Source organism: Poecilia latipinna, unplaced genomic scaffold (genome assembly GCF_001443285.1).
Source record: "Poecilia latipinna isolate Pla-1442-1.1 unplaced genomic scaffold, P_latipinna-1.0 Scaffold258, whole genome shotgun sequence".
Taxonomy (NCBI): domain Eukaryota; kingdom Metazoa; phylum Chordata; class Actinopteri; order Cyprinodontiformes; family Poeciliidae; genus Poecilia; species Poecilia latipinna.
Genome location: NW_015112874.1, coordinates 395,581 through 417,295, shown reverse-complemented (window position 1 = coordinate 417,295; position 21,715 = coordinate 395,581). Strand labels below are relative to the sequence as shown.

The 21,715-nt window shown below is 39.7% G+C and overlaps 2 protein-coding genes across 11 annotated transcripts in view; one reads left to right on the top strand and one right to left on the bottom strand.

Annotated features, from left to right (window-relative positions):
• The window catches only part of shdb (Src homology 2 domain containing transforming protein D, b), a 29,092-nt gene extending 9,211 nt beyond the window's left edge, over window positions 1-19,881 (bottom strand). Inside the window, exons 1-5 of one of the 7 annotated variants that reach the window (XM_015033156.1) lie at window positions 16,228-16,548; window positions 15,786-15,949; window positions 15,264-15,630; window positions 12,532-12,682; window positions 9,412-9,633 (exon numbers count right to left, since the gene is read on the bottom strand). In XM_015033156.1, coding sequence (XP_014888642.1) covers window positions 9,412-9,633; window positions 12,532-12,682; window positions 15,264-15,593 — 703 coding nt within the window. In that variant the 5' untranslated portion in view covers window positions 15,594-15,630; window positions 15,786-15,949; window positions 16,228-16,548. Of the gene's footprint in view, window positions 1-9,411; window positions 9,634-12,531; window positions 12,683-15,263; window positions 15,631-15,785; window positions 15,950-16,227; window positions 16,549-19,624 lie in introns of those variants that run through there. The other 6 variants (XM_015033157.1, XM_015033155.1, XM_015033159.1 and 3 more) reach the window with 6 other exon arrangements.
• A 98-nt stretch (window positions 19,882-19,979) lies between these two features.
• Window positions 19,980-21,715, top strand: part of ankrd24 (ankyrin repeat domain 24) — an 18,132-nt gene continuing 16,396 nt past the window's right edge. Inside the window, exons 1-2 of one of the 4 annotated variants that reach the window (XM_015033144.1) lie at window positions 19,980-20,067; window positions 20,274-20,320. In XM_015033144.1, coding sequence (XP_014888630.1) covers window positions 20,285-20,320 — 36 coding nt within the window. In that variant the 5' untranslated portion in view covers window positions 19,980-20,067; window positions 20,274-20,284. Of the gene's footprint in view, window positions 20,068-20,273; window positions 20,321-20,944; window positions 21,601-21,715 lie in introns of those variants that run through there. The other 3 variants (XM_015033146.1, XM_015033143.1, XM_015033145.1) reach the window with 3 other exon arrangements.

Genomic DNA, 21,715 nt, shown 5'->3' with positions numbered 1-21,715 from the left:
TTAAATGTAATGAAAAAAAAGTGACTTCAAAAGTAAGTCAACCCACAGCAAAGTGTGACAGAGGAACTGAGGTGTGTGGGCATTTGTATTATTTTATTCACTGCAAAGCAACAGAAGGTGCACTGAGAGAAGGAGCTGAAAATAGCTCACGATATACCATGGCTGACTGCTGTAATACCAGTCATTACTGCTGCCTTTTCTGCAAACACGCACTCACAGGTACATTATGCATTCGTGTCAGAACCACAATGCAAATCCAACTCCTGCTCGTCGCAAAAGCGGATCACAAAACAAATAAAAGGAACAGAGGGGTGACATCTTAATGAGCTGACTAATCCAAAGACCCCCCAGGCCGGCGACATCAAAGGCCATTTTGAACGGGCGTTTTGAGAAAGACCCAGGCTGTACATACATGTTCCTCTTCCCTGGTTAATTATTGAGCAGGCAGACACACTCTGCCACTTTCCTTGGCTCTCTGTGAATTATTGATGCATGGCGCAGTACAATGGCCCCATCTGGAGTGAACTGCACCTCCACTGATGCCAGGATTAAAGTGTGGCCTGGCGCTCGATGGGAGCCTAGCACGCAAACACCAGTGCACACACAAGCATGTAGAGGGGGAAAAAAAACAAAAAACTCCTGGGACCACCACTGTCTCACTCCACTGTCGGCTCACCATCGCCACAAATTTCACACCTCTAATTCCCTAGAAGAACTGAGCGAGAGATGTGTGGAGAAAGATGGGTTTAAATTAGAAGAATATTAATGTAGGGTAACATTTGAGATAATAAGAGAACCAAAAATATATATTACTGCTTAAAAATCTAATGAGACAAAGATGAGATTTATATTGTTTTATCTCAATTTTGCTTTTCCATGATACTCTACTATTCTTTAAAAGTGACCAGTTTCAGACTGATTGGTACACTTCCTTTGGATTCACCTAAAAAGGAAGTGAAGCAAGTAAAATCACCCATCTTCTACTATCAGTCAAAAGCTAGCTTTACATGAAGTAGTCTAACATAGATCTAGTTTTCATAAAAGATGAGAACATCAAACATTCATAATTTAGAAGAAAACCTGAAGACAAGTCAACTCTATTGGAAATTATACAAGATGACAAGATGTGTACTTAGCTAGAAGAGCAGCTCCGTTTACATGAAGTATTATTTAAATGACCAAAAGTACAACCTTCTAGCAGATGCCAAAACACAATCAACCATATAATCCCTATAGATATGTTCTCACAGTAATTTTTAAATGAAGTTGATATTTTGTGAAATTTATGCAATTACCCTTTTGTGAATAATCTCCAAATAATTCTAGTATGGAGCGCCTCAACCGATATGAAAAATATCTCTGCTTGAACATTTGCACCAGCTTCTCTGTTTGCATATGTCGTAAGACACAACTGAGTCTTCATTAGCTGAGCCCTGACCCAAAAACCACCTGTGCTGCCAGGCTTAATCCTCACTTCACACCCATAGAGAAAACAGAAAGGCAATATGAAATTACAACACAAAAATACTGATCAGTTATCAGAAATACAAACGTAGTAAAGATCCTCAGATCTTTATTATATGAAGCAGTGGTTTACAAGTTTTCAGTGTCAAGTTGCAAACATTCATAAAGTTTTCCAAAAATCTCTCAAATAAATGCATTTTATCAACTCACAGTTTGTACACAAGAGTGTAAACCAACATCTGTTCAGTTGTTTGATGATAGAAATCAGTCCCTCAGCTAATTAGATGGCAGAAACTCAATGGATTTAGGGATCTAGATGAGGTGAAAAATTAGCATCATAACGTTAAAGAAGAGGGCCTTAAGTGACCTTGACCTGGTCATAGTTGTTGTGCCAGATGGCTGATCTGAGCATTTTACAGTCTTCTAATCTACTGTGATTTTAATGTACAACCACATCACAGGGCTATAGGAAATTGTCTTCAGGAGTGTGGGAGAATAAATGGTGCTCTGGTGTCAGAACAGAATAGGCAGACTGGTTTGGGATGAGTTAAATGCAACAGTAACTACCTGTAACATCCAAGGTATGCTAAATACCTGAACATAAAACATGTGAAACCTTGAAGCAGATGAGCTACAACATCTGTCAGCCAATAACAGGTGACTAGGGCTATAGTTCATGGTAGCTCAAATATGTTCAGTGGTCAAAACTAGGTGTAGAGCACATGAAACTATAAATCCATCCTGTCTTGTTTTCATAGGCTAGTAGCATTGGTGTAATATTTCATTAACACAGTGTTCATGAACACAGGCTGCAAAGAATAAATCAAATATTTCATCTATGCCAGGTGGTTTTGAAAGAAAAGTGTGTTCAACACAGTACAGGCTGTAATCTGGGCCACTACATGTAAACTTGTTGAGTGGAACCTTGTCCTAGTTTGTCCACCTCCTGCATTGGCAGAAATTACCATACATTTGGATTTTGACATTGGGAAACTGGAAAGTGGAGCATAACACAATCAAAATGTATAACTGCCCCCACCGCCCCACAAAAAAAGTCCTAACGCTATTTAAGAAAATAATATTGCAAGTTATGTTTTACTACAGCTGTGACCCACATTTGCAAATGCTCAAAGATACAAATTGCTCGACCGAACAAACAAAGATTCAGAAAACACGGACACATGAACCTCGACTCTATTGCAAATACTGAGCCACACTCATCCAAACTAGTCATTTATGAGGAAGAAACATCTGGCTCATTCCTGTGTAAAGGAAGTCCTGTGTCATCCAAAGAAGATTGTTATTGTTTTGATTCTCTAACAGCAGATGGTATGATTGTCTCTGAACAACAACAACAACAAAAAAAGAAACAGACTTACTCTTATGCAGCAGTAAGTGTTGTTGCACTGAAACACTTTAATGCTAAAATAAGGAAGTGTTCTTTTCTTTTTTTACCATCTCATTTTAACTTGAAACTATGAAACAGGTGACAGCCAGTGGTATGCTAAAGTCTTTTGCCTGCCTCGATTGCATGCTGATAATTAGCAGAATCTATTTTGTGGAAGGGCAGGCTCTTTTTTTTAGCCATGGACAGAGTAAGCATTGCTTCAGGTGAGAGATAACTGACTTTCTTAGACACAGCAGCTGTATTCTGTGTGTTTCAAATTGTGAAAGAGCAAAGACAAGAGAACGGGTACATTTAGTCGATTAATGAAGATATCCATCCCCACACACAGCTCCGGCATTGAGGCTCTGCAAACAAAGACCTTCTGTCAAGAGGAAATCACTCGTATGTACAGACAATTACAGGAATAAGGCATACGCATTTGCAAAAGTACATCCTTAAAATAATGAATGCCTTATGACTTCTTTAAGGTAATTTTACTGAAACGCTTTACTAATTTGATTCACCTTTCCATTTCATTTTTTAAATACCCTCCTTATATTTATTTATTTGCTTGTAAGTGGAGGATTACCTCTTGTTTCATATCTGCTTGTCCTGTCCCACTTATATTGAACAGTGAAGATGAAACACAAGGAGATGGCTCTCCATTAACATCAGAGAGGGTTCTGGTTGCAACAGGGAAACAATAAAATCAGAAAAGTGACAAGCAAGCGAAAAGGGGTAAGGGAGAGAGAAAGCAAGATGATGACAAGAAAGAGGCAGTGGGGAAAGAGTGAAGGGGGGAGCCCTGTGGTTCTGCCAGTAAGTTGATGAGTAGCTGGTCAGATGGCCCAAGGGTCTGCTTAAAGCAGCAAAGAGAACCATCAAGCCAGAAATGGAAATCTAATTTTCTTTTCCTGCTTGCACGTTCTTACACACACACGCACGCATGCACACACGCACGCACACAAATATGCATGATGCAACAATGCAGGAAAACTGAGCCTGTCAAAGCATACAACACGACAAAGCTCTTACTGACACACAAACACAACATGGTTCAATGTTTTTTTTTCCCCCCCCAATTTCTGTATAACAAAGGTTTACGTAAATTAAAATGTTAAATTGCTGCCATTAAAAGAGGAAAAGACAATGCATTCTAATGTTTAGTGTCGGATACAAAAGCCTTACTTTGTTTAAGAAATCATTTGATCTCATTTCCTCGGTTGTAAAAGTCAAGGAACACCATTTTTGTTCTTAAACCAAAATTCTAAAAACATTGCTAATTTAATAAAAATAACCATGCTAAGTTAGTTTTTCAGCTTATGGTTTTTGACTGACGGCACACGTCATTTTGTCTCGCCACCATTTCAGACTTTTTTGGGAGCAAAATGGAGCAGACTTCCATGCCTTATACCAACCATGCTTCATTCCTAACCCAACAAATGCCAGCACAAAAATTTAAAATTCATGAAATCTACATGAGGTTTCTCATTGGCTAGACAGAAAAATAATCTTTGTTCTTCCAGATATATGTTAATGCTGCCAAATCCAATGAACTGAGGGGTTCAAATAAAGCCCAAATACCGTTGAAGCCCAATCATAGTTGTGTAATTTTTCAAATTCAAATAATCCAAGGCTTTATTTTGCAAGCATTTCTCTTGATCAAGCAAGTGTTATCCTGAACCTGTAACTGCGAGTGTTTTTGTCTCAACCTTCATTTTAGGACACACACGTTCACCATGCTGCAGAGATTCTATGAATAGTCCAGGTCTTTTTCTGTTGCTTAATGAGCAGCTGCAGAGGAACAAGTGGAGGATAAGTGCTTTGCTCAACAGCAACATTACAGTAATTGCTAGGGGTGGCGATGTTATTCCTTCTCCTCCTCTATCCAGCTGGTTTCGGGCTCTACATCATGAGCTCCACTGCGCTAACACTCACACTCATTGCCTCAAACCTTTTGTTGTGGTCTATAAAACTTAAAAACATTAAAAACACCTGAAACACCCACTCATCTGTTCATTAGGAGCAGTCATCAGAGAACTAATAAGACGGTCTCTCTCATTAGATCGCTAATAACGCAAGATGGCTGCAGGGCCAGTTGTTTAATGTACAAATGTCCATTAACATCCAGGAATTAATGACTGCTGTAATCTGAGGTGGATGGTAACACTTTGTCTTTTTTAAAGCCATCTAACATGTCAAACTCTGAGGGAGTGCTGAGATCAAATTCACACGACTGCTTGAAGTGGACTCCAAGTCTAAGAAAATAAAAAAATATATTAGGCGGGAAACTCATTTGGACTTATTCGAAAAAATAGCCGCAGCGTTCAATTTTCACACCAGCGATTACATTTGAGCGTGGATAAGCCGGGAGAATTGTAATCATAGAGATTCTGTAGAGAAGCTTTTGCATAAATAAAGTACATATAAATCCCCCCCCATCCCCCTTTCACGTCTTCACTGGTGCCAACATGCACGCACCATCCTTCCACGCTTGAATTAAGTCTGTGGTCATGATCAGGGCTGTAAACCCCCCCCCCCCCCAAAAAACAAAAAACTAAAGTTGGAAACCCACATATGCGTACATGAGCCTGAGAGCAAGTGCTGATGAGGGGCTGCTGGCAGATTGTGATACCCCCCCTACTGCCCTCACCATTTGCCCACCCGCGGCAGGTTATCTGAGTGAGTATGTCACATCAGCAGGGAGGAGAGGACTGAGGGGACAGCCCTGTCACCGCTGGACCGATGGTGTGTACATGTGTGAGAAAGTGTTAGGGGATGACTGATTGCGCCGTGGCCGCAGTGGCCCTGAATCCCCCGTTACCAGCCGCTCTCCTCACCTCGCAACATCTCCTGACCATTAATACTCCTCTCCACTGAAACACCGGGCCTCCATTAACATCCACCTAGCTGCCACCAAGCATCTCACAGCATCGGACGTCCCTTTTCATTTGCATGAAGCCTCTCTCTATCCTATTCTCCGTCTCTTCTCATCTGCATCACTCTCAAACCTCCATCCTCATCTCTTTGTTCTGTCTTCTGTAGCCATGCCTTTGCTGCACCGTCCTTTCCATTGCTTCCCGCCCTCGCAATGTGGGCCATGCTTAGCAATGCCGAGAAAGTCCTGGGGAATATGGATTAAATGTGAGAATGGAAAATACTGTTTGTGTGTTTACACTCCGGTGCCTCGGTGCGCCGAGACAGACAGCAAGCCAGCTCGGAGAGCTGACTCTGAATGGGGGGGGAAAAAAAAAAAAAAAAAAGTGAAAACAAAGGGTCAAAGAACTCGGGCTGCACGAGCGTTTTCCTACACTTCATGCTCTAATGGTGGTATGAGTACTCCCCTGCAGTGATGCATAATGTATATGTCACAAAGAAGAGACATGAAACAAGGAGAAAACAAACACATACAGCAAGTGAGGGGTGCAAATTAGGTGAGTGATGGCTTTGGCTTTTAAATTATCAAGCGCACATCTTCATTTGAAATTGTCTCCTCCGTCCAATGAGTTACAGCGCCTCTGTGCTCTTCACTGGTTTGGCTGGTTTAAGTTTTAATGCGATGAGAATGGATTTCTGTGTATGTGCATGGGTATCCAGACAATGCTGTGCTGACCGTGACTTTCCTATTAACACTGGATCAGTCACACATGTGTAGGCATGTAATTAACTGAGGGGAGGGGAGAAGGAATGGAGGTGAGCGAGGATGAGGCGAGGTTGATTTATTATCCCATTACCTTGACCTTGGTGACTTGGAGATACAGCTCAATTAAGTGGACTTGGCCTGGCATTCTTCACACCTACATCCCCCTTTCCTAATGATTTATCAGGACTGTTTGCTTGCACCGTCCCTTTGCTGTAAAAATACTATGAAGCAATTTCACCTCGTCACTTACCATCTCTTCCCACCTTCCACACAATCCTGTCATAACAGCAAACCAAAGCCCCTGTCAGTCCTGATGATCATCTCAAAGCTTGTTGAGAGTATAGTCAACCACATGTCTAAACAAAAAGAAATCAATATTCTTCCAGAAGGATTTCAACTCCAAAAGAGAGAAATATATGTCATCTGAGCTCAGACAGTGAAGGTCACAGTACTCCGTTTCTAGTTAAAAAGCTGTGGAGATGTAATGATGGGGGAAGGTAGATGATTTTTTTAAAGGTCAGAACAGTTAGAATATTATTTTTACCATGTACTATCAGCAGAAAAGCAGTCTGTAAGCTCAAATGAAGGTTCTGACCTTTAAAAAAAGATAATTTTGAAGTAAGTTTTAACCATTGAATAGATAAAAAAAAAATTCTAGAGAGTCTCTTCAAATACACATTTCCTGAGATACTGTAGAGTTTTCACTCATCTAAAGGATTTAAGGGCCTTGGTCTTTGGTTGGCATTTATTCTTCTGCTGGAAAACATTTTAATAAAATGGAAGATAGTCAATAAATTTGGGAGGGCTCTTTGTGAGAAAAACCGAGTATTGATCAAGCTTGGCAGAGGCAAAGCTAAACTAAACAAATAAACCAGTGAGATCAATGATTGACCACATCTTTGTAACAAAAGTGTCTTGGAAAAGCATCCACTGACTTTGAACTTCTTCATATTTAGTTGCACTACAGCCACATGTTTTTCTCTGCTTGTGGGAACAGTATTAGAATAGCACCAAATCAAAACAAAGTAGCGCATAGTTGTGACATGGAGGAAAATGTATCGTTTTCAAAATGTTAACAATGAAAACTCTGAAAAATGTGCCTATTTATGTTCAACTTTGAAATCCGATACCCCCAAAACAAAAGTCCAACAGATTGCAATTGCAAATCCCCTACTTGCTAAATGTAGCCCACCTTTGTGTAATTTAATCTCAAATAAATCCAGCTGTTCTCTTTTCAGTTCAGTTTGTGTATATAGTGCCAAATCACAACAAATGTTGCCTTGAGGCACTTTATCAGAGAGAAGTTCTTTGAAGGTCTCGGAGGGATTTTAGAAAACTTCAGCCAAGCAAACAGCTTCATTTAGATCAACAATCACAGTAAACAGATTACAGATAAAGGTGCAGTGAAATTTTAAGCAGGGTAGGTTATAAAACCATATCTCAAATTTTGGACATCTCACTATTTAATCATCCAGAAACAGAAAGAGTATGACGACTGCTCAGACAAGCGAAAAGAAAAGTAACTAGAGAGGAAATTGATAAGCCTATGATAACTCTGGAGGAGCTGCAAAAACCCACAACTCAAGTAGGAGCATCTGACCAGAGATCACTCACCATTGTTGTCACGTGCTTAGCTTTAACACTAAGTCAGTGACTAACTAGTTGGCTGGATTTCCTAAAATAAAAATGCCTTCTTCCAAACCTGGCATAATAACCTGGACTCGACTCGACTGTTTAGTAAATAGGATTGAATTGGAATGTATGTAACAGACTTTGAATCTGTCTGTATGGTTGCACTGAATTTACTGTATTTCTGTTTATAAATCAGATTGTTTTGTTTAGTGCCAATAGTAGTAGATGCTCTTAAGGTCGCACAAGAAAAGTGCTGAAAAATAGATTGTCAAAAGAATGCTGAAAGAATGTCACAATAATGCTGAACTTCACCATGAACACACAATCCCCACAGTAACCCATAGCAGTAGTTACATCATGTTGTGGGAATGCTTTTCTTCAGGGACAAGGAAGCTGGTTGGAATTAAATACAGGGCAATCTGCTAGAGGCTTCGACTGGGATGAAGACAACCGTAAACATACAACCACAGCTGCAAAGCAATGTTTCCGGTCAGATCAGATTCATTTGTTAGAATGGCCTAGTCAAAGTCTACAGGAGATCACTCTTGATCAGATCTAGTTGTAGATCTGGAAAACAACTAAACTGTTTTCCAGTTGTCTCTGGAAAACAACTAAACAATATTTTTGCAGACATTATCCAGTACCGTATTTTCTGCACTGTCAATGAATGGCCTATTTTAAAACTTTTTTCATATATAAGGTGCACCGCATTATAAGGCGCATAGAATAGACGCTACAGTTAGGGTTGCCACCCATCCAGTATTGAATCTATATGGGATGCAATTCCTTCCGTACTCTACAAATGTGGATGTGTAATAATAAAGAAGTGGTCCCCGAGTACTTTATATAGTAGGCTGCTCCAGTCATTGTTTCACTCACGGTGTTGGTGTTTCGATATTGTGCCCAACTGCTTTCTGGGTAACACAGACCAACCGACACGCTGCCGCCGCAGTCTCTGTCTTTGTAAATATATTTGAAAACCAGGTATCCATTTCCCTCTAATTGACAATTGCGTTTTAACTTACACCAATCTGTTACATACAATCCCCATGAAATATGTTGTAACTGTAGTATGAAAAGATTTGACAAAAAATAAATAAATAAATAAATCAACTGGTTTGTGAATCATCGCATAAAATATAAAGCAACATTATCTGAAGACATTAACATTTACAGGCTTGATACAAAGGGCAGATGAATATATTGGAATGATCATTATCTGGCTTTTCTATTAAAACAGTAGGTTTTTTTCCCTTCAATTCTAGAGCATATATTTTCTTCCTACCTGCAAATGCTTTGGAGATGTGATCCTTTTTCCATTCCCAGGGCTGGTCGTACTCATCTGCTGGTCTCTCGTCATCTTGCGGTAGCCTGCTGGTCTCCTTGCCCTCCTCGTGAAGTTCACCGTAGACGTAGCCCAGGTGCTGTCTTCGCTCATCTTCATATGGAGTGTCGTAAAGCTGCATCCCTCCACGCATTCGGCCTCCTCCGGGGGTGCGCTGTAGTTCTGACATAGTACATGCAAACCAGAGAAGAAGAAGAAGAAAGAAAGAAAAACAAATCACACAAAAGAAGATGAATATGCAATCATTTGTCATATTTAACCAGTCAGCAAGAAAAATAGCTCCTGTCAGAAGCAATTATTCTTCTCAAAACACAATCCTAATAACATTCTTCCATCCAAATTTTAAATAAACAAAAAGCTTGTTGATCTCTGACATGCCCAGAATTAGAGAAATTAAAATAATTATATTTGCACAGCTTGCAGCAGGTCCAGAAACCAATGTGGTTGGCCCCAACAAGAAACTGGGTTAGATGCCGAGGGGAAACACGGTACTTTCTCTCTCCGTGTCCATCCTGCATCTCAGCCAGCAGATATCCAGCATGGCTCACAGCAGTGTTCGTGTCTCCTTGTTAACATTTTCATCAATTTCTCAGTGGGGTCCAGTCAACAAATGGTTCTCAGCACCTGCATCTGTTTTGTGGAGTCAAATATGGCCATGAGATAAAATGCTTCCCAAGGGATCTCCAAGCAACAGGAGTCCCAAAACATCCAACAGTGTTTGATTTTTTTTTTCTTTTTATACCAGAAATTGTAGAATGAGCTGGAATTGTAGTAAAAGAAAAGCAATGTTTGTGTTTGCATAAAAATGGAAACAGGACTACTATAGAGTTTGCCGTGCAAAACAATGCTTTCAGGCGGCTAGTTATTACCATGGTGACCAAGTGGAAAGACCCTGACAGAGAGACCCTGAGGTTATAAAAAGAAGGGCTGAGGAGAACAGGAGAGAAAGGGGGAGCAAGGCCAGGAGGGGAGGTGAAGAGGGGGAAAAGGATGTGGTAGACTCAAGAGCAGTGGGAGTAAGAAGAGAGAAGAGAAGCCCTGATGAAACAAGTGGAAGAAAAAAAGGCAGCAAGAGAAAGAGAGGGAGGGAGAGATGGCATGAGAGATCGAGGAGGGCAGGGGATTGTGGTCTATCAGCATTTGATGTTAAGTCATGAAGACAGAAGCACAGCAGGGCTGAACGCTGCTCTACCTGCACTGGGAGCTGGCGGTGTCACAGCAGCCAGAGATGAGATGAAGGTTGGGAGATAAAAACAAGATTGGAGGAAATAAAATGATGAATTCAAAGGAGGCACGATGGAGGAAAACAGGCAGGGATTTGAGACCGCGGGAAGGGGTGAGAAGACAATTTGACGGGGAAAGAAGATTGAGCGAAACGATGACAGGAAGGGATAGGGAGTGTGTTCAGGGATGCAGATGTGTGTCAGCGGGGGGACTGGCCTTTTATCCACATGAACTGAATTCATGAGTCATGACAAAGTGAAGAAATTTTGAAATTTAAACTATCTTAGAAACCATATACTGAGTGAGTGATAAATATGCCAGTGTCGCATTTGCCTGCTGCTTCCATGACTTTTAATGAGAAAGAAAGACTGACAGACGAACAGACAAAAGCAGGCTCTAAAGTGACAGACTCAATTCAAAACCGATGACAGAGCTCTGACAAAGCTGTGCCATCAGCTCTCTGAATCTAATCTCTCAAACGGCTCCATCCAGGTTCTGTAAAGGGCTTGCCTCAAGGTGGCAACAGATTAGCTCCTTTCTCTTATTCCTAATATTGTGAAATGCCTTTCACTTACCAAAAGGGCACCAAGAGTGAGAGCGATGAGCGAGCAAAATATATACAGTGGACTTTCACTAAAGGACAGATTAAGAGACAAACCAAAGAATCCCCTTGGGGGGACTGGGGAGAGCCCTTGAGATGGAGCGATGGAGAAATGGAGGGGAGGAGAGATGGAGGTGGAGGGGCAAGCTTTTACACTAAATGACTGGGACAGACCAGGGAGAGCGCTGGGGGGGGACGAAGGGTCAGAAAAAGATGTTGCCGAAGGAGGGAGAAATGGAAAACGATGGCTCTGTGATAAATGATGTGGGAGTAAATTGCGAGGGCAGAAAGGGGGTCTGAGCTTGGACGGTGAATAAACACTTCATGATGTTGAAAGCTCACTAGGCTGTGGTTGACAAAAATCCAGTGTAGTAAGGTGTTTTAATGTTTTGGTAAATTCCAAGAAAATTGAAATTAGAGTCCTTTCAGTCCTCTCAAAAGACACAAGGCCATCACTGACATGCTTTGCTCAAAGAAACTACTGACAGTACAGATAGTACTTCATGATCTAGGTCCACATTTTACCCATGAATTAATATTTTCAGATTTTAGTTTTGATTTCAGTTTTGAGAAGAAGCAATTATTCTTCTCAAAACACAATCCTAACAACATTCTTCCGTCCAAATTTAAAATAAACAAAAAGCTTGTTGATCTCTGACATGCCCAGAATTAGAGAAATTACAATAATTATGTTTAATATGTTGAATTACCTTTACAAACACAAAGTACAAAATTAAAAATTTCAACTCCCCATTTGTTCAAATAACATTGATTGCATTTCGATTGCATTTCAGTAAAATGTACACTCTAACCGTTAAAATACAATTTCCCACTGGGAATGATCAAGTAGAAAAGTAAAAGCTAAAACAAGTAAAACTGAATCTGATAATGAGGTAAATTTTATGTTTTTCTGTTAGTCTTTCCTGTCTGGTGTAAAAAGCACAAATGTTTTTTGACCTCCTTCACAAGAGCAGAGTTAATTGCACAAAAGAGAAGGTCAAAAAACACTTATGCTGGGAAATTATATTCTAACAGTTAAAGTGCAGTAGTTTCAATTGACAGATTAACAATATTAAATTTGAATTTTGTTTGAACTGGTCAAGATGATCAATAGAGCCAAAGAAAGAACATGCTGGAAATCACATAGGTAGCTGGAAAATACAGTCAAATCACTTCATTTTGGACTCAGACTTTTATTGTTCAAAAGTCTTCTCCATCTCTGTGAGTCCACTGACCTGTTATGACCCTCTGAGCTTCATACGGTTCCATGTAGCCATTATTCTCGCAAGGGACAAGACCAAGATCTGGATCCGGTCGATGTTCCAATCGCGCATCGAATGGATCTGAATAATCCGTGTCTCCTGCCATTGGGGCTGACGGGACCACCTAAAAGATGAAACAAAAACCCACTTATGAAGCAGAGGCACTTTTTGAGGTAAAACTCATTTACACCTGAAGAAAAAGAAAAAGAAAAAAAGCTGACTCAGTATAATGAATTTAAATCATCCAAAGAATTCAAAAGAAGCCAAAATTCCAAAGTGGCTAGTTTTGCCAACATGGATTTTGTAAGATTTGCATTAAAGTTTTGAAAGCATCATTTGGTTATTTATAATAATCTGTGAAAGCTAAAGAAATAGTCTTGTGGAGACAGCATATCTTTAAGATCCAGTGACTAAGGGATCGGGGGGTGTAGAAGACAAGTCACAAAAAACAAATAAATAAATAAACCATAGGAGAATCACATTAAACATCCACTTTGCCATAAATAGACGAAAATGAAAAAAAAAAAAGTGGCCCCATCACCGTTGAATAAATTGATCCACTAAGTCTTTATACAAAATATATAAACATACTCTGCATCATCATATCTTTGTTACAATCCTGAATGGTGAAGGACAGGTCCTGAAGTTTTTTTGGCTTCAAAAAGAGTGGATGGAGATAAAGGCGGGAGACATGCAGTCGGCAGCTTTTGTTCCTCCATGCAAGCACAGAAGGAAAAAAAAAAAAAAGCAGTGGTCATCTGGCAAAGTGACAGCAACACAGCCAACCATATGGTCGCACAAACACGCGCGTATGTAAAAACACATGAGAGCCAGTCTAGAAGCGTGTACATCCTTTGTCTCTCCTCCTCTCACAAAGGAAATTACTGCAGAAAGGCCCCACTTCCCAAAATCCTGCTAAACAGGCTGACGCCCTGGTGAAACAACGTCCTAATCTCTTGTTGATTCTCTAACAGGTTATCTATTGATGCACAGGAATCTGTTATGGTAATTAGAACATGGATGTTCCCACAGATCATGGGAAATTAATGTGCATTAGAGGGAGAAGGGCAGACAGGGGAGCTATCGACTTTAGTGGAAGTATTACTTCAATCCACTTCAGGATTTTTGCTCTTTCTAGCAGTTTCCATGAGCTTGTTTGTAGATTAAACTGCTATGATAAAGATTCTAAGAAGTTCTCCAACTTAGTCAGCGTTTTTGAGTTAATGTCCTTGTAAAGCCCTTACTTTTGCACAAATTGTTCTTTAAACACCTTTCTCATTTGTACCTAAAGGTTGAGTTTTTTTTTTTTTTTTTATCATGCATTACATGCGTTTAAAAAAAAAAAAAAAAAAAACAACAACAAAAAACACACATGTTCCTGATGACAAAAACAGCACTAAAGCTTGAAATATAATTCTTCATAGCCCTCGATACCTCTCCAAGCAGTATAATGAATGTGGCCCTGCAACATGTGCACGTGTGATGGTCCCTCTCAGCTTGCAAAACCAAACCTCATCTATTATTTATGGATGGACATAAACTCAGGGGACCATGGTCCCCTCTAGCTCAATGGTGCGCCAAAGCCATCCATTTTTTCCCCGTCCGCCTGTGGTAGTAAATTTATGTGTATAGGATGTTATGTGATTTATGTAAGCAATACATATCTTCTGACACACATTCCCAGGAAGTAGATGATTGAATCTGATCATTAAAACTGTCACCGTGATGGAAATGGGATGAAAGAAGTGGGAGTTTTTATGTCTTTTGGTTGGCTTCTCTTTATGACTCCAGCCCACCTCATTTGACAAGAGGAAGATATTTCACACAATCTCCTTTGTTGTTTGTACATCTGTGAAGAAGTTGGGGAAGCACTGAGAAGAAGTACTTTCAGTTCAATCACCACTTAAGGGTGAGCAGTCAATTGGAAACTTGGAAAATGAGAAAGCTTAAAAGGTTTAAGGAGCTATTTAAAAAGGAAACTGTGGTACCTATGAAGGACCTATTAAGGAGACTACAAAGAACCAGACTTCTTTAGGAGTTGGTCATTTTGCCATTTTTTACTAGGAAAATTCTGTCCACTACTGACAACATTTTGAGGAACAAAAAGACAATACCTACTTTATCTGCGGCCCAGACAAAGTAGCGTCTGGGCCGCAAATCGACCCAAAGCTACAACAAACGACAAACACAAGGCTGAACAAACTACAACAAAGTTGCTTTGTTTCATCCTTTTAAACTTTAGATCACATTCTGTTATAGAGCATCCTGGATTTATACACATTGGAGACCTTTTTGAAAAATTTCAGTGAAATCAGTGAAAAGGTCCATCTTCTCTATGAAATAGATATATAGACCACTGTTTTACAGTTATAATGCTAACAATGCTAGTTGTGCAAACTTCTTATATAAGTTGCAAAAGGAATTTTAAATGTAAATTCATAAGTCTTTCATTGTTTTGAATTAATAAAACCTTGCTTTACAGCAACTGCTCCCTCTTACACACACAGCGAAATGTCAACTCGACTCCTAATGCAAGAAATTATTAACTTCCTTCATGGAAGGAAGATTAGAAAAAATATTTTGAAAGTTGTTTGTTGTTCTGAAAGAGAAATCAGGAAGTCAAAGGTTCACAAAATCTAGACATTTGAAGTCAGTCACTGATCAGTGTATGGCTAAAACAAATGGTAAGAATCAGCAGGTCTTACGGGCTCTGGTTGGTCTTCCAAAGAGATGGAGCTGAGAAGAATCTTGGTGCGTCCCAACTCCTGGGAGTCCACTTTGATCAGCCTGTGTTTAGGAGACTTCATGTCCACACTGGAAGATTTCATGGGAGATCCGTACACCGGTGTGGAGGGGTCAAAAGTCCCAGATTCCCCTCTGGACCTGCTCTCCGCATCCTCATACGGATCTTCAAAGTCGAGGTCCCTCTGCAGGCGGTATGCTTTGAGGATCTCACTCTCTGTATAGTCCGGAGTGGGAGGCTGTGGAGGCACCTTCCTGCCAAAGCTCAGGTAGTCCTTCAGCCACTTGGCCATGCCGGTTCAGCTTCCAAACTTGGTGCTGGATAGAAAACTGAGAAATGTTGGGGGGGTGGGACAGATGCGAGGTTATTGCTGGACCTTATTTCAGATGACACTGCATAAGATATGGACTGCTTCATAAAAGGACTGCGTATAAATATTTCTATTCTATCAGCAACTACATTAATCCTTTTATCCAAGATCTACCTTCTCCTAATCACAGAGCAACAGCCTGTGTGCCATTTCATGCCTCCATGTGACATTAACCTACGGAGACAGCTGGGCTTCATGGGCTTCTTTTGTTTCAACCATGGGAGCAGAGCGTCTGGCAACTGGACTTTACCCAAAGGCTTCTATTACATCTCACACCCCTGCAATAAAAGTCCGACGATAAAGCCAGAGTGCAAACATATAGAAAAGACCAAGAGAAGATGTTTGTTTTTTTTAAATAACAAATTCATCTACACGGATAGCTTCTAACTTCTTAACTTTTTGACACATTTTTACAAACATTAAGTGTGAGTTTAGATTTTATATACATATATATAAAAAAGAAGGGCTTTTTGTCCAAACTTCTGTTCCACAAAATTACCAAAACAACGGATTTAAACATCGTAGAAAGCTGCGCTCCGAACGCGCAATCACTTACCACGCCAATTCAGTCCCTCGGCCACTTTGGATGCAAAAATCCGCGCTTCTTCATGTCACTAACGATTAAAACTACACACAAAAGGCTGCAATCCTTGTCGTAAAGCCTGTTAAACCTCAGAAGAATGAGAAAACAGGAGCTTTCGGAATCCTTTCTTTCAGAAACTCGAGCGCATCGAAATCCATCCGGACTACCTCCTGAAAAATGTGCGAGTGAAGAGAGCGACGACAGCTCCGAGAGAGGCACAACTCAGCCGAGCGATTAAAGGGGAGGCGCTTCAGTCCCAGAGGAATATCCTCCTGCTGCCTTTCGCAATCAGCAGAGCGTTCATTCATTCAAATGTCTGTACACATCATGCGCCATGCAACAAGACATAGATCCCCTTCTTCCAAACCATTCTCAACGCAACTGGGTCTACTGGCAGAAACGCGTTTCTCAGGTGTTAATTATTTATTGCCATGACATCAGTAGCAATTTTTTTTAAATGTTAGAAAGTCAATTAACGTCATCGTAATTATTTTTGGTTTTAAGAGATAACGCACCAGAAGATGTCCAGAGAGGACTGCGTAAAACTGAGAAATACACGCATCCAAGCAAGCTAAACCATGCACTGATTAATAATATGTGGACATAAAACAAGACAATTTAACAATAAATAAATAATTAGACTTGTCCAGTCTTATTTTTAAAAGAGGTATTCTTTAGTGTATACACTCTGCCTCCTTGATGTTTTACATTTTCTCACTTATCTTCTCCCACATGTCACATTATCCTTTGTCCAGACTGCTAAATTGGATTGTATGCTACACTGAGCCAGGCACATCTGAGTCTGTTAAAAGATCGTAAATGCCTTTTTTCTTTACGACTCTTGTGAGCTCACTTTCTCCCAGGGGGCGGGTGACTGTATGAGGTCATCGAGCTACAATCCACCCCCACCATGGCCATCAGCACCATGACATCTAGACTTTCACATCCTCCCCTTTGCATGTTCACTCCAAACTATTGTTCACCAAGAACAAACACTAGTTCTAGATCAAAAGACACAGATCCAATATGTCCATGTTTATTTTATTTATTCATTTATTACTACAGTCCAATTTAAATTACTCCTTATGGTTATCTTGAACATCCTTGCCTTGACTACAAACAACGCTGGGAACCACCACTCCTTATTCACAAAACATGAAAAAAGCAGTTGAAATCTTACAGTGGATGCAATTTATTAAACGTTTTGGAATCAATACTTGTGCTGTTGAGGTTGGGGTTGGTGAGAAACCCTCTAATTAGTATTCCATGTTGTTGGGACATTTCTGTTAACTTTTTCATATTTAAACTTTGAGAGTGGAGGTATTTAAACTTTGAGAGTGGAGGTATAATGTAGTAGTAGTACTGCTCTTCGAGAGCAGTAGTACTGTTTTAAAAGGTCTATCACTATGGGAAAAAATATGCATACAAGTATATACATTTGTTATAAAAAGTGAAAGAATCAAGTGGATCCCCTTTTTTCTCTTTATGCAAAGATTTCTTTGTTTGGAGAGTCTCGTTTACACATGTCAAGAGGGTCATTATGCAGTGTTAAATGTCTCAGAAAAATAATAAAATCAATTGATTCATTAAATGACATCTTGTGCCAACAATCCACACACAAACACATACCTTTCCGAAAAATACTAGTAGAAAGTCAGGGATGTAATCCTTTCCCCATATGTCAACAAAAACTACTGAGCAGCAAATTCCTTCATCCCCTTCTAGTCTTTTCTCTGCCATAAATGATTTCCTTTTTTTTTCCTCATGTCATATGTTTGCATGTTGCAGCAATCTTTCCCTTCTTGCCCCTTCTATATCCCCTTTTATCCACTCAATCCGCTCTGTACAGCTCGTTCTTTAAAACTCCCCCTCACAGGAAAGCAACATCGAAGATTTAATTTATGTTTCTATCCTGTCCAGACTGAGATTAAGAAGTTTATGGATGAGGAGATTGAAACTAACCTGGGGGAAAAAAAGGAGTGAATGTAGGTCAGGTTGAAATGAAAATCGGGAGCTCTCTAAGAGGAATCATCAGACACAGAATTGCAGGCAACCAGACAGGTATCTTTCCATTTTATTATGCTTTTATCATGGAGAAAGAAAAAATAGTTGCATAACAACCCACACTCTAATTACATTAGTAAAAAAAAAGGAAACAGTCCCAGCACAAGGGTGCTATACAATTTATCAGAGAACTAATAAAACTGTCTCATTATAAAATGCTATATATGGAATCAACAATTCCTGTGAAGTTCAGGATTAACTGGCATTTCAGTATTATGAACATTATAAACATCCAGTTTTTCTGCCGGATTCAGTGGGAGGCAGGTTTTAAATACATAATAACAGAACAACAAAAGTTATTTTTTGAAAGCTTTGAATTTAATAAAACCCTTTGTGTTTATCAAAGGAGTTGAAAAAAAGCAAAACTGGAGGAATAATTGATTTCCGTAATTTCATCTGCCTAGCACTTACTGCCCTCTTTTGGTGGCTGATGTGAATTGACATCACATTACAATCATACTTCCAGATATATTAGTTTCACAGCACAAAATTGTACTGCACTAAAAATAAATTGAATTGGACTGAATTAGACTTTATAAAAATACATAAATATGCTGTGCTTTTTCTGAACACTGTCTTGAAATATCTTTTCTAGCCATGTAGGTCTACATAAATTATTTCAATGTATCATAGAATACTATTATGTGTTTAAGTAAATTGCTAATACTTTTCCAAATACATAATAGAATGGTAAGAGTTTTGCACTATTAAAAAAACAAAATAGTTTTTTGTAAATGCAATTGTGGACTATTGTATCATACTAATTGGGCTACAACTACACCAGTCCATGTTTAACTCTTTTGTCCATTTGAGTTACAGTTCCAAAAACTGTAAGCATACGTATGCTTACAAATACAATTCAAAAGTACGATTTCTCCTGACGTTTTATCTTGCAAAAGCATTCAATCTTTGTTAAAACGTTTTTCACGTTTTGTCACATGAGAATTGATATGATGTGATCCATTATGTCGGTCCCTCCATACCGCAGGCTAGTTGGTTGTATTTAAGGATATTTGTATCCTGGCAAAATGCAAATGCACATAGGACTTATCAGATTTTATTTTTAAAAAGTATACACAGCTTCACAATTATGCACAGCTTTATGTTGACCCAAGAGCTGATGACAAAATGTGAAAAATATTTTGAGAGGTAATAGTTTTACAATAGACGTTTTTCGGAGTCCTGTTTTTTCTTTTTTCTGCTTGAATGCCATTAGTTGTCTTTATGCTTAGAAAGCATTACATCGGTTTCGAGTGAACGTCTTTCTTTTATTTATTTATTCACTTTGTGTCTTCACTTAACTCACCTCTTAACGTTTCCCGGGTCGACCTGGTTCATAGACGCCATTGGTCAAACTCACAGTGACGCAATGAAGACCGCCCAACATCCCGGGACACTGGAACTTTCCCTGCACTAACTGTGTAGAAATCTAAGCTGATAAGACGAGCTTCAAATAAACAAAGACATATGTTCTTTTTTTATTCAGAGGTGAACACATGAATAATTGTCAACATAGTTTAAAACGAAGAAAAACGAAATTGGTGAATGCTCAGCAGAGAAGGCGACAGCTGCAGTCCATCATCGCCAATCAAGCACTGATTCGGCCTTGTGCGCGCTGCTGATTGGTTGATTTGGGACTGGGGCGGGCTCTGTTAGTGCTTCGAGCAGTCAGCAGTGAATTCAGTATTTTTCTGTGAGCAGTTGAAGTGCAAGTGTAACACCTACCTGGAAGTGCACTGACATCCACAGGTAGGCGGCAGGTTTACCTGTCAGCTAAGATTTACTATTTAATTTATTGCTGTAAAAGGGGTTAATATTTAGTCTTTGGTTAGTGCCTTAAGTGTTTTAAAATGTTGCTGTTTCCTAGGTTTTGGGACTATTTGTGATATTAAAATTTATATTTATTAACAACGCCCAATTTCTGTTTTTAATGTTGTTGTTTTGTTGTTGTTCAGTTCAAGACATTATGAAAAGTCTCAAAGCAAAGTTTAAAAAGAATGAGGTAAGAGGCATCTTGTGTGGACATTGTTGAGGATTAAGTGTGTGAACTTTATAGGAACATGTCACTTTCCATGAAAAATATTTTTCTCTCAACCCACAACATTTGCTAGTTGCTTTCTGCAGTTCATTTAAATGAGTCTGAGGGGGATGTATTAGGATACAGTGTCACTAAACAGCAGGAAAGCAGAACTGCCACTAGGCTGCTGTTATAACCAGTGATCTCAAGTAGCCTTCAATTATTAACATGTAGCCCATGCACACTGACTCAAACACACTAAAAGGAGTCCTACTTCATGTCTGTCACTCTTTTTCTAATTTTGACTTTGAATTCAAGCAGCGGTTAATAGAAAAATATGTAGCATTCAATTGCAGACTTTTGAACTGCTGCTTTGTACAAGCAGATCAATAATTATATAAATTTAAAGCTACGCTCCCTCTAATGGTTTGTGTGTTTTGTTTGGACACTCTCATTGATACCTTTATAGGGACCAAATTACAAATTCAATGATAACAACCAGATTAACCAATATAGGTGAACATGGTTAGGGGTCTTTTTAAGGCCAGCTACGCAGACAGACTCTCGCCACCCGAACCAGCAGGGCAAACAGGAGCTTATCCCACGTTTCTCCCCCCTCTTTTTGCTGAGTCCTCACATCACACAGGCCCCGCTCTGTAGCTGCAGAGAAACAGATCTCACTATGCTGCAGGAGGGGAGCAGGGATTGGGAGGGGGAGCACTGTGCAGGACTTAACAAAAACTAATGGTAGCAAAGAAGGGAACTGCTACACAGAAGAAGGCAGCAGGGGAAATGATCAGTTTGGAGAAATTAGGACAGGAGGGAGGGATACTGTCGTGGACAGACCGGCTGGGCCAGTGCATGCAGCTGAAGCAAGACGAAAGGAGACTTGTTTCCGAATCCGGACAGAAGATGCCGTTTTGGGATGTGTTGTGAAGACAGGGAGGGGTTGTGTCGATGTGTGTATGTGACAGTTTATAGATCACCAGAGGTAGGATTTAAAAATAGTATAGATTCTCTGCTATGCAGATCTATGCTGTGATGTTGCTCTGACCTCTGGAAGGTTTTTTTTTTCTTTCCAGAAACTCATTGATTTTCCTGAGAGACTGAAATGTGACGTAGGCATGTGGCATACAGTGGTAAAATAGTACTCTCTGGCAGTGTTTAGTTTTGGTTGACTCTCTGCTAGCAATATGGATCCCCAGCAGCCTGTGTTTAGCCTAATGAAGCGGTTCTGTCCTTGTCTCAGCCTGCTGCCGCTGCCAGTAGGTATCCTCTGTCTCTGTTTGTAAAAATTCTGAACAAAAATTGACTGTAATTTTACTTTTTTTTTTTTTTTTTTTTTTTTTTTAAAACAATTTTTACTGTTTTCTCGGGTTT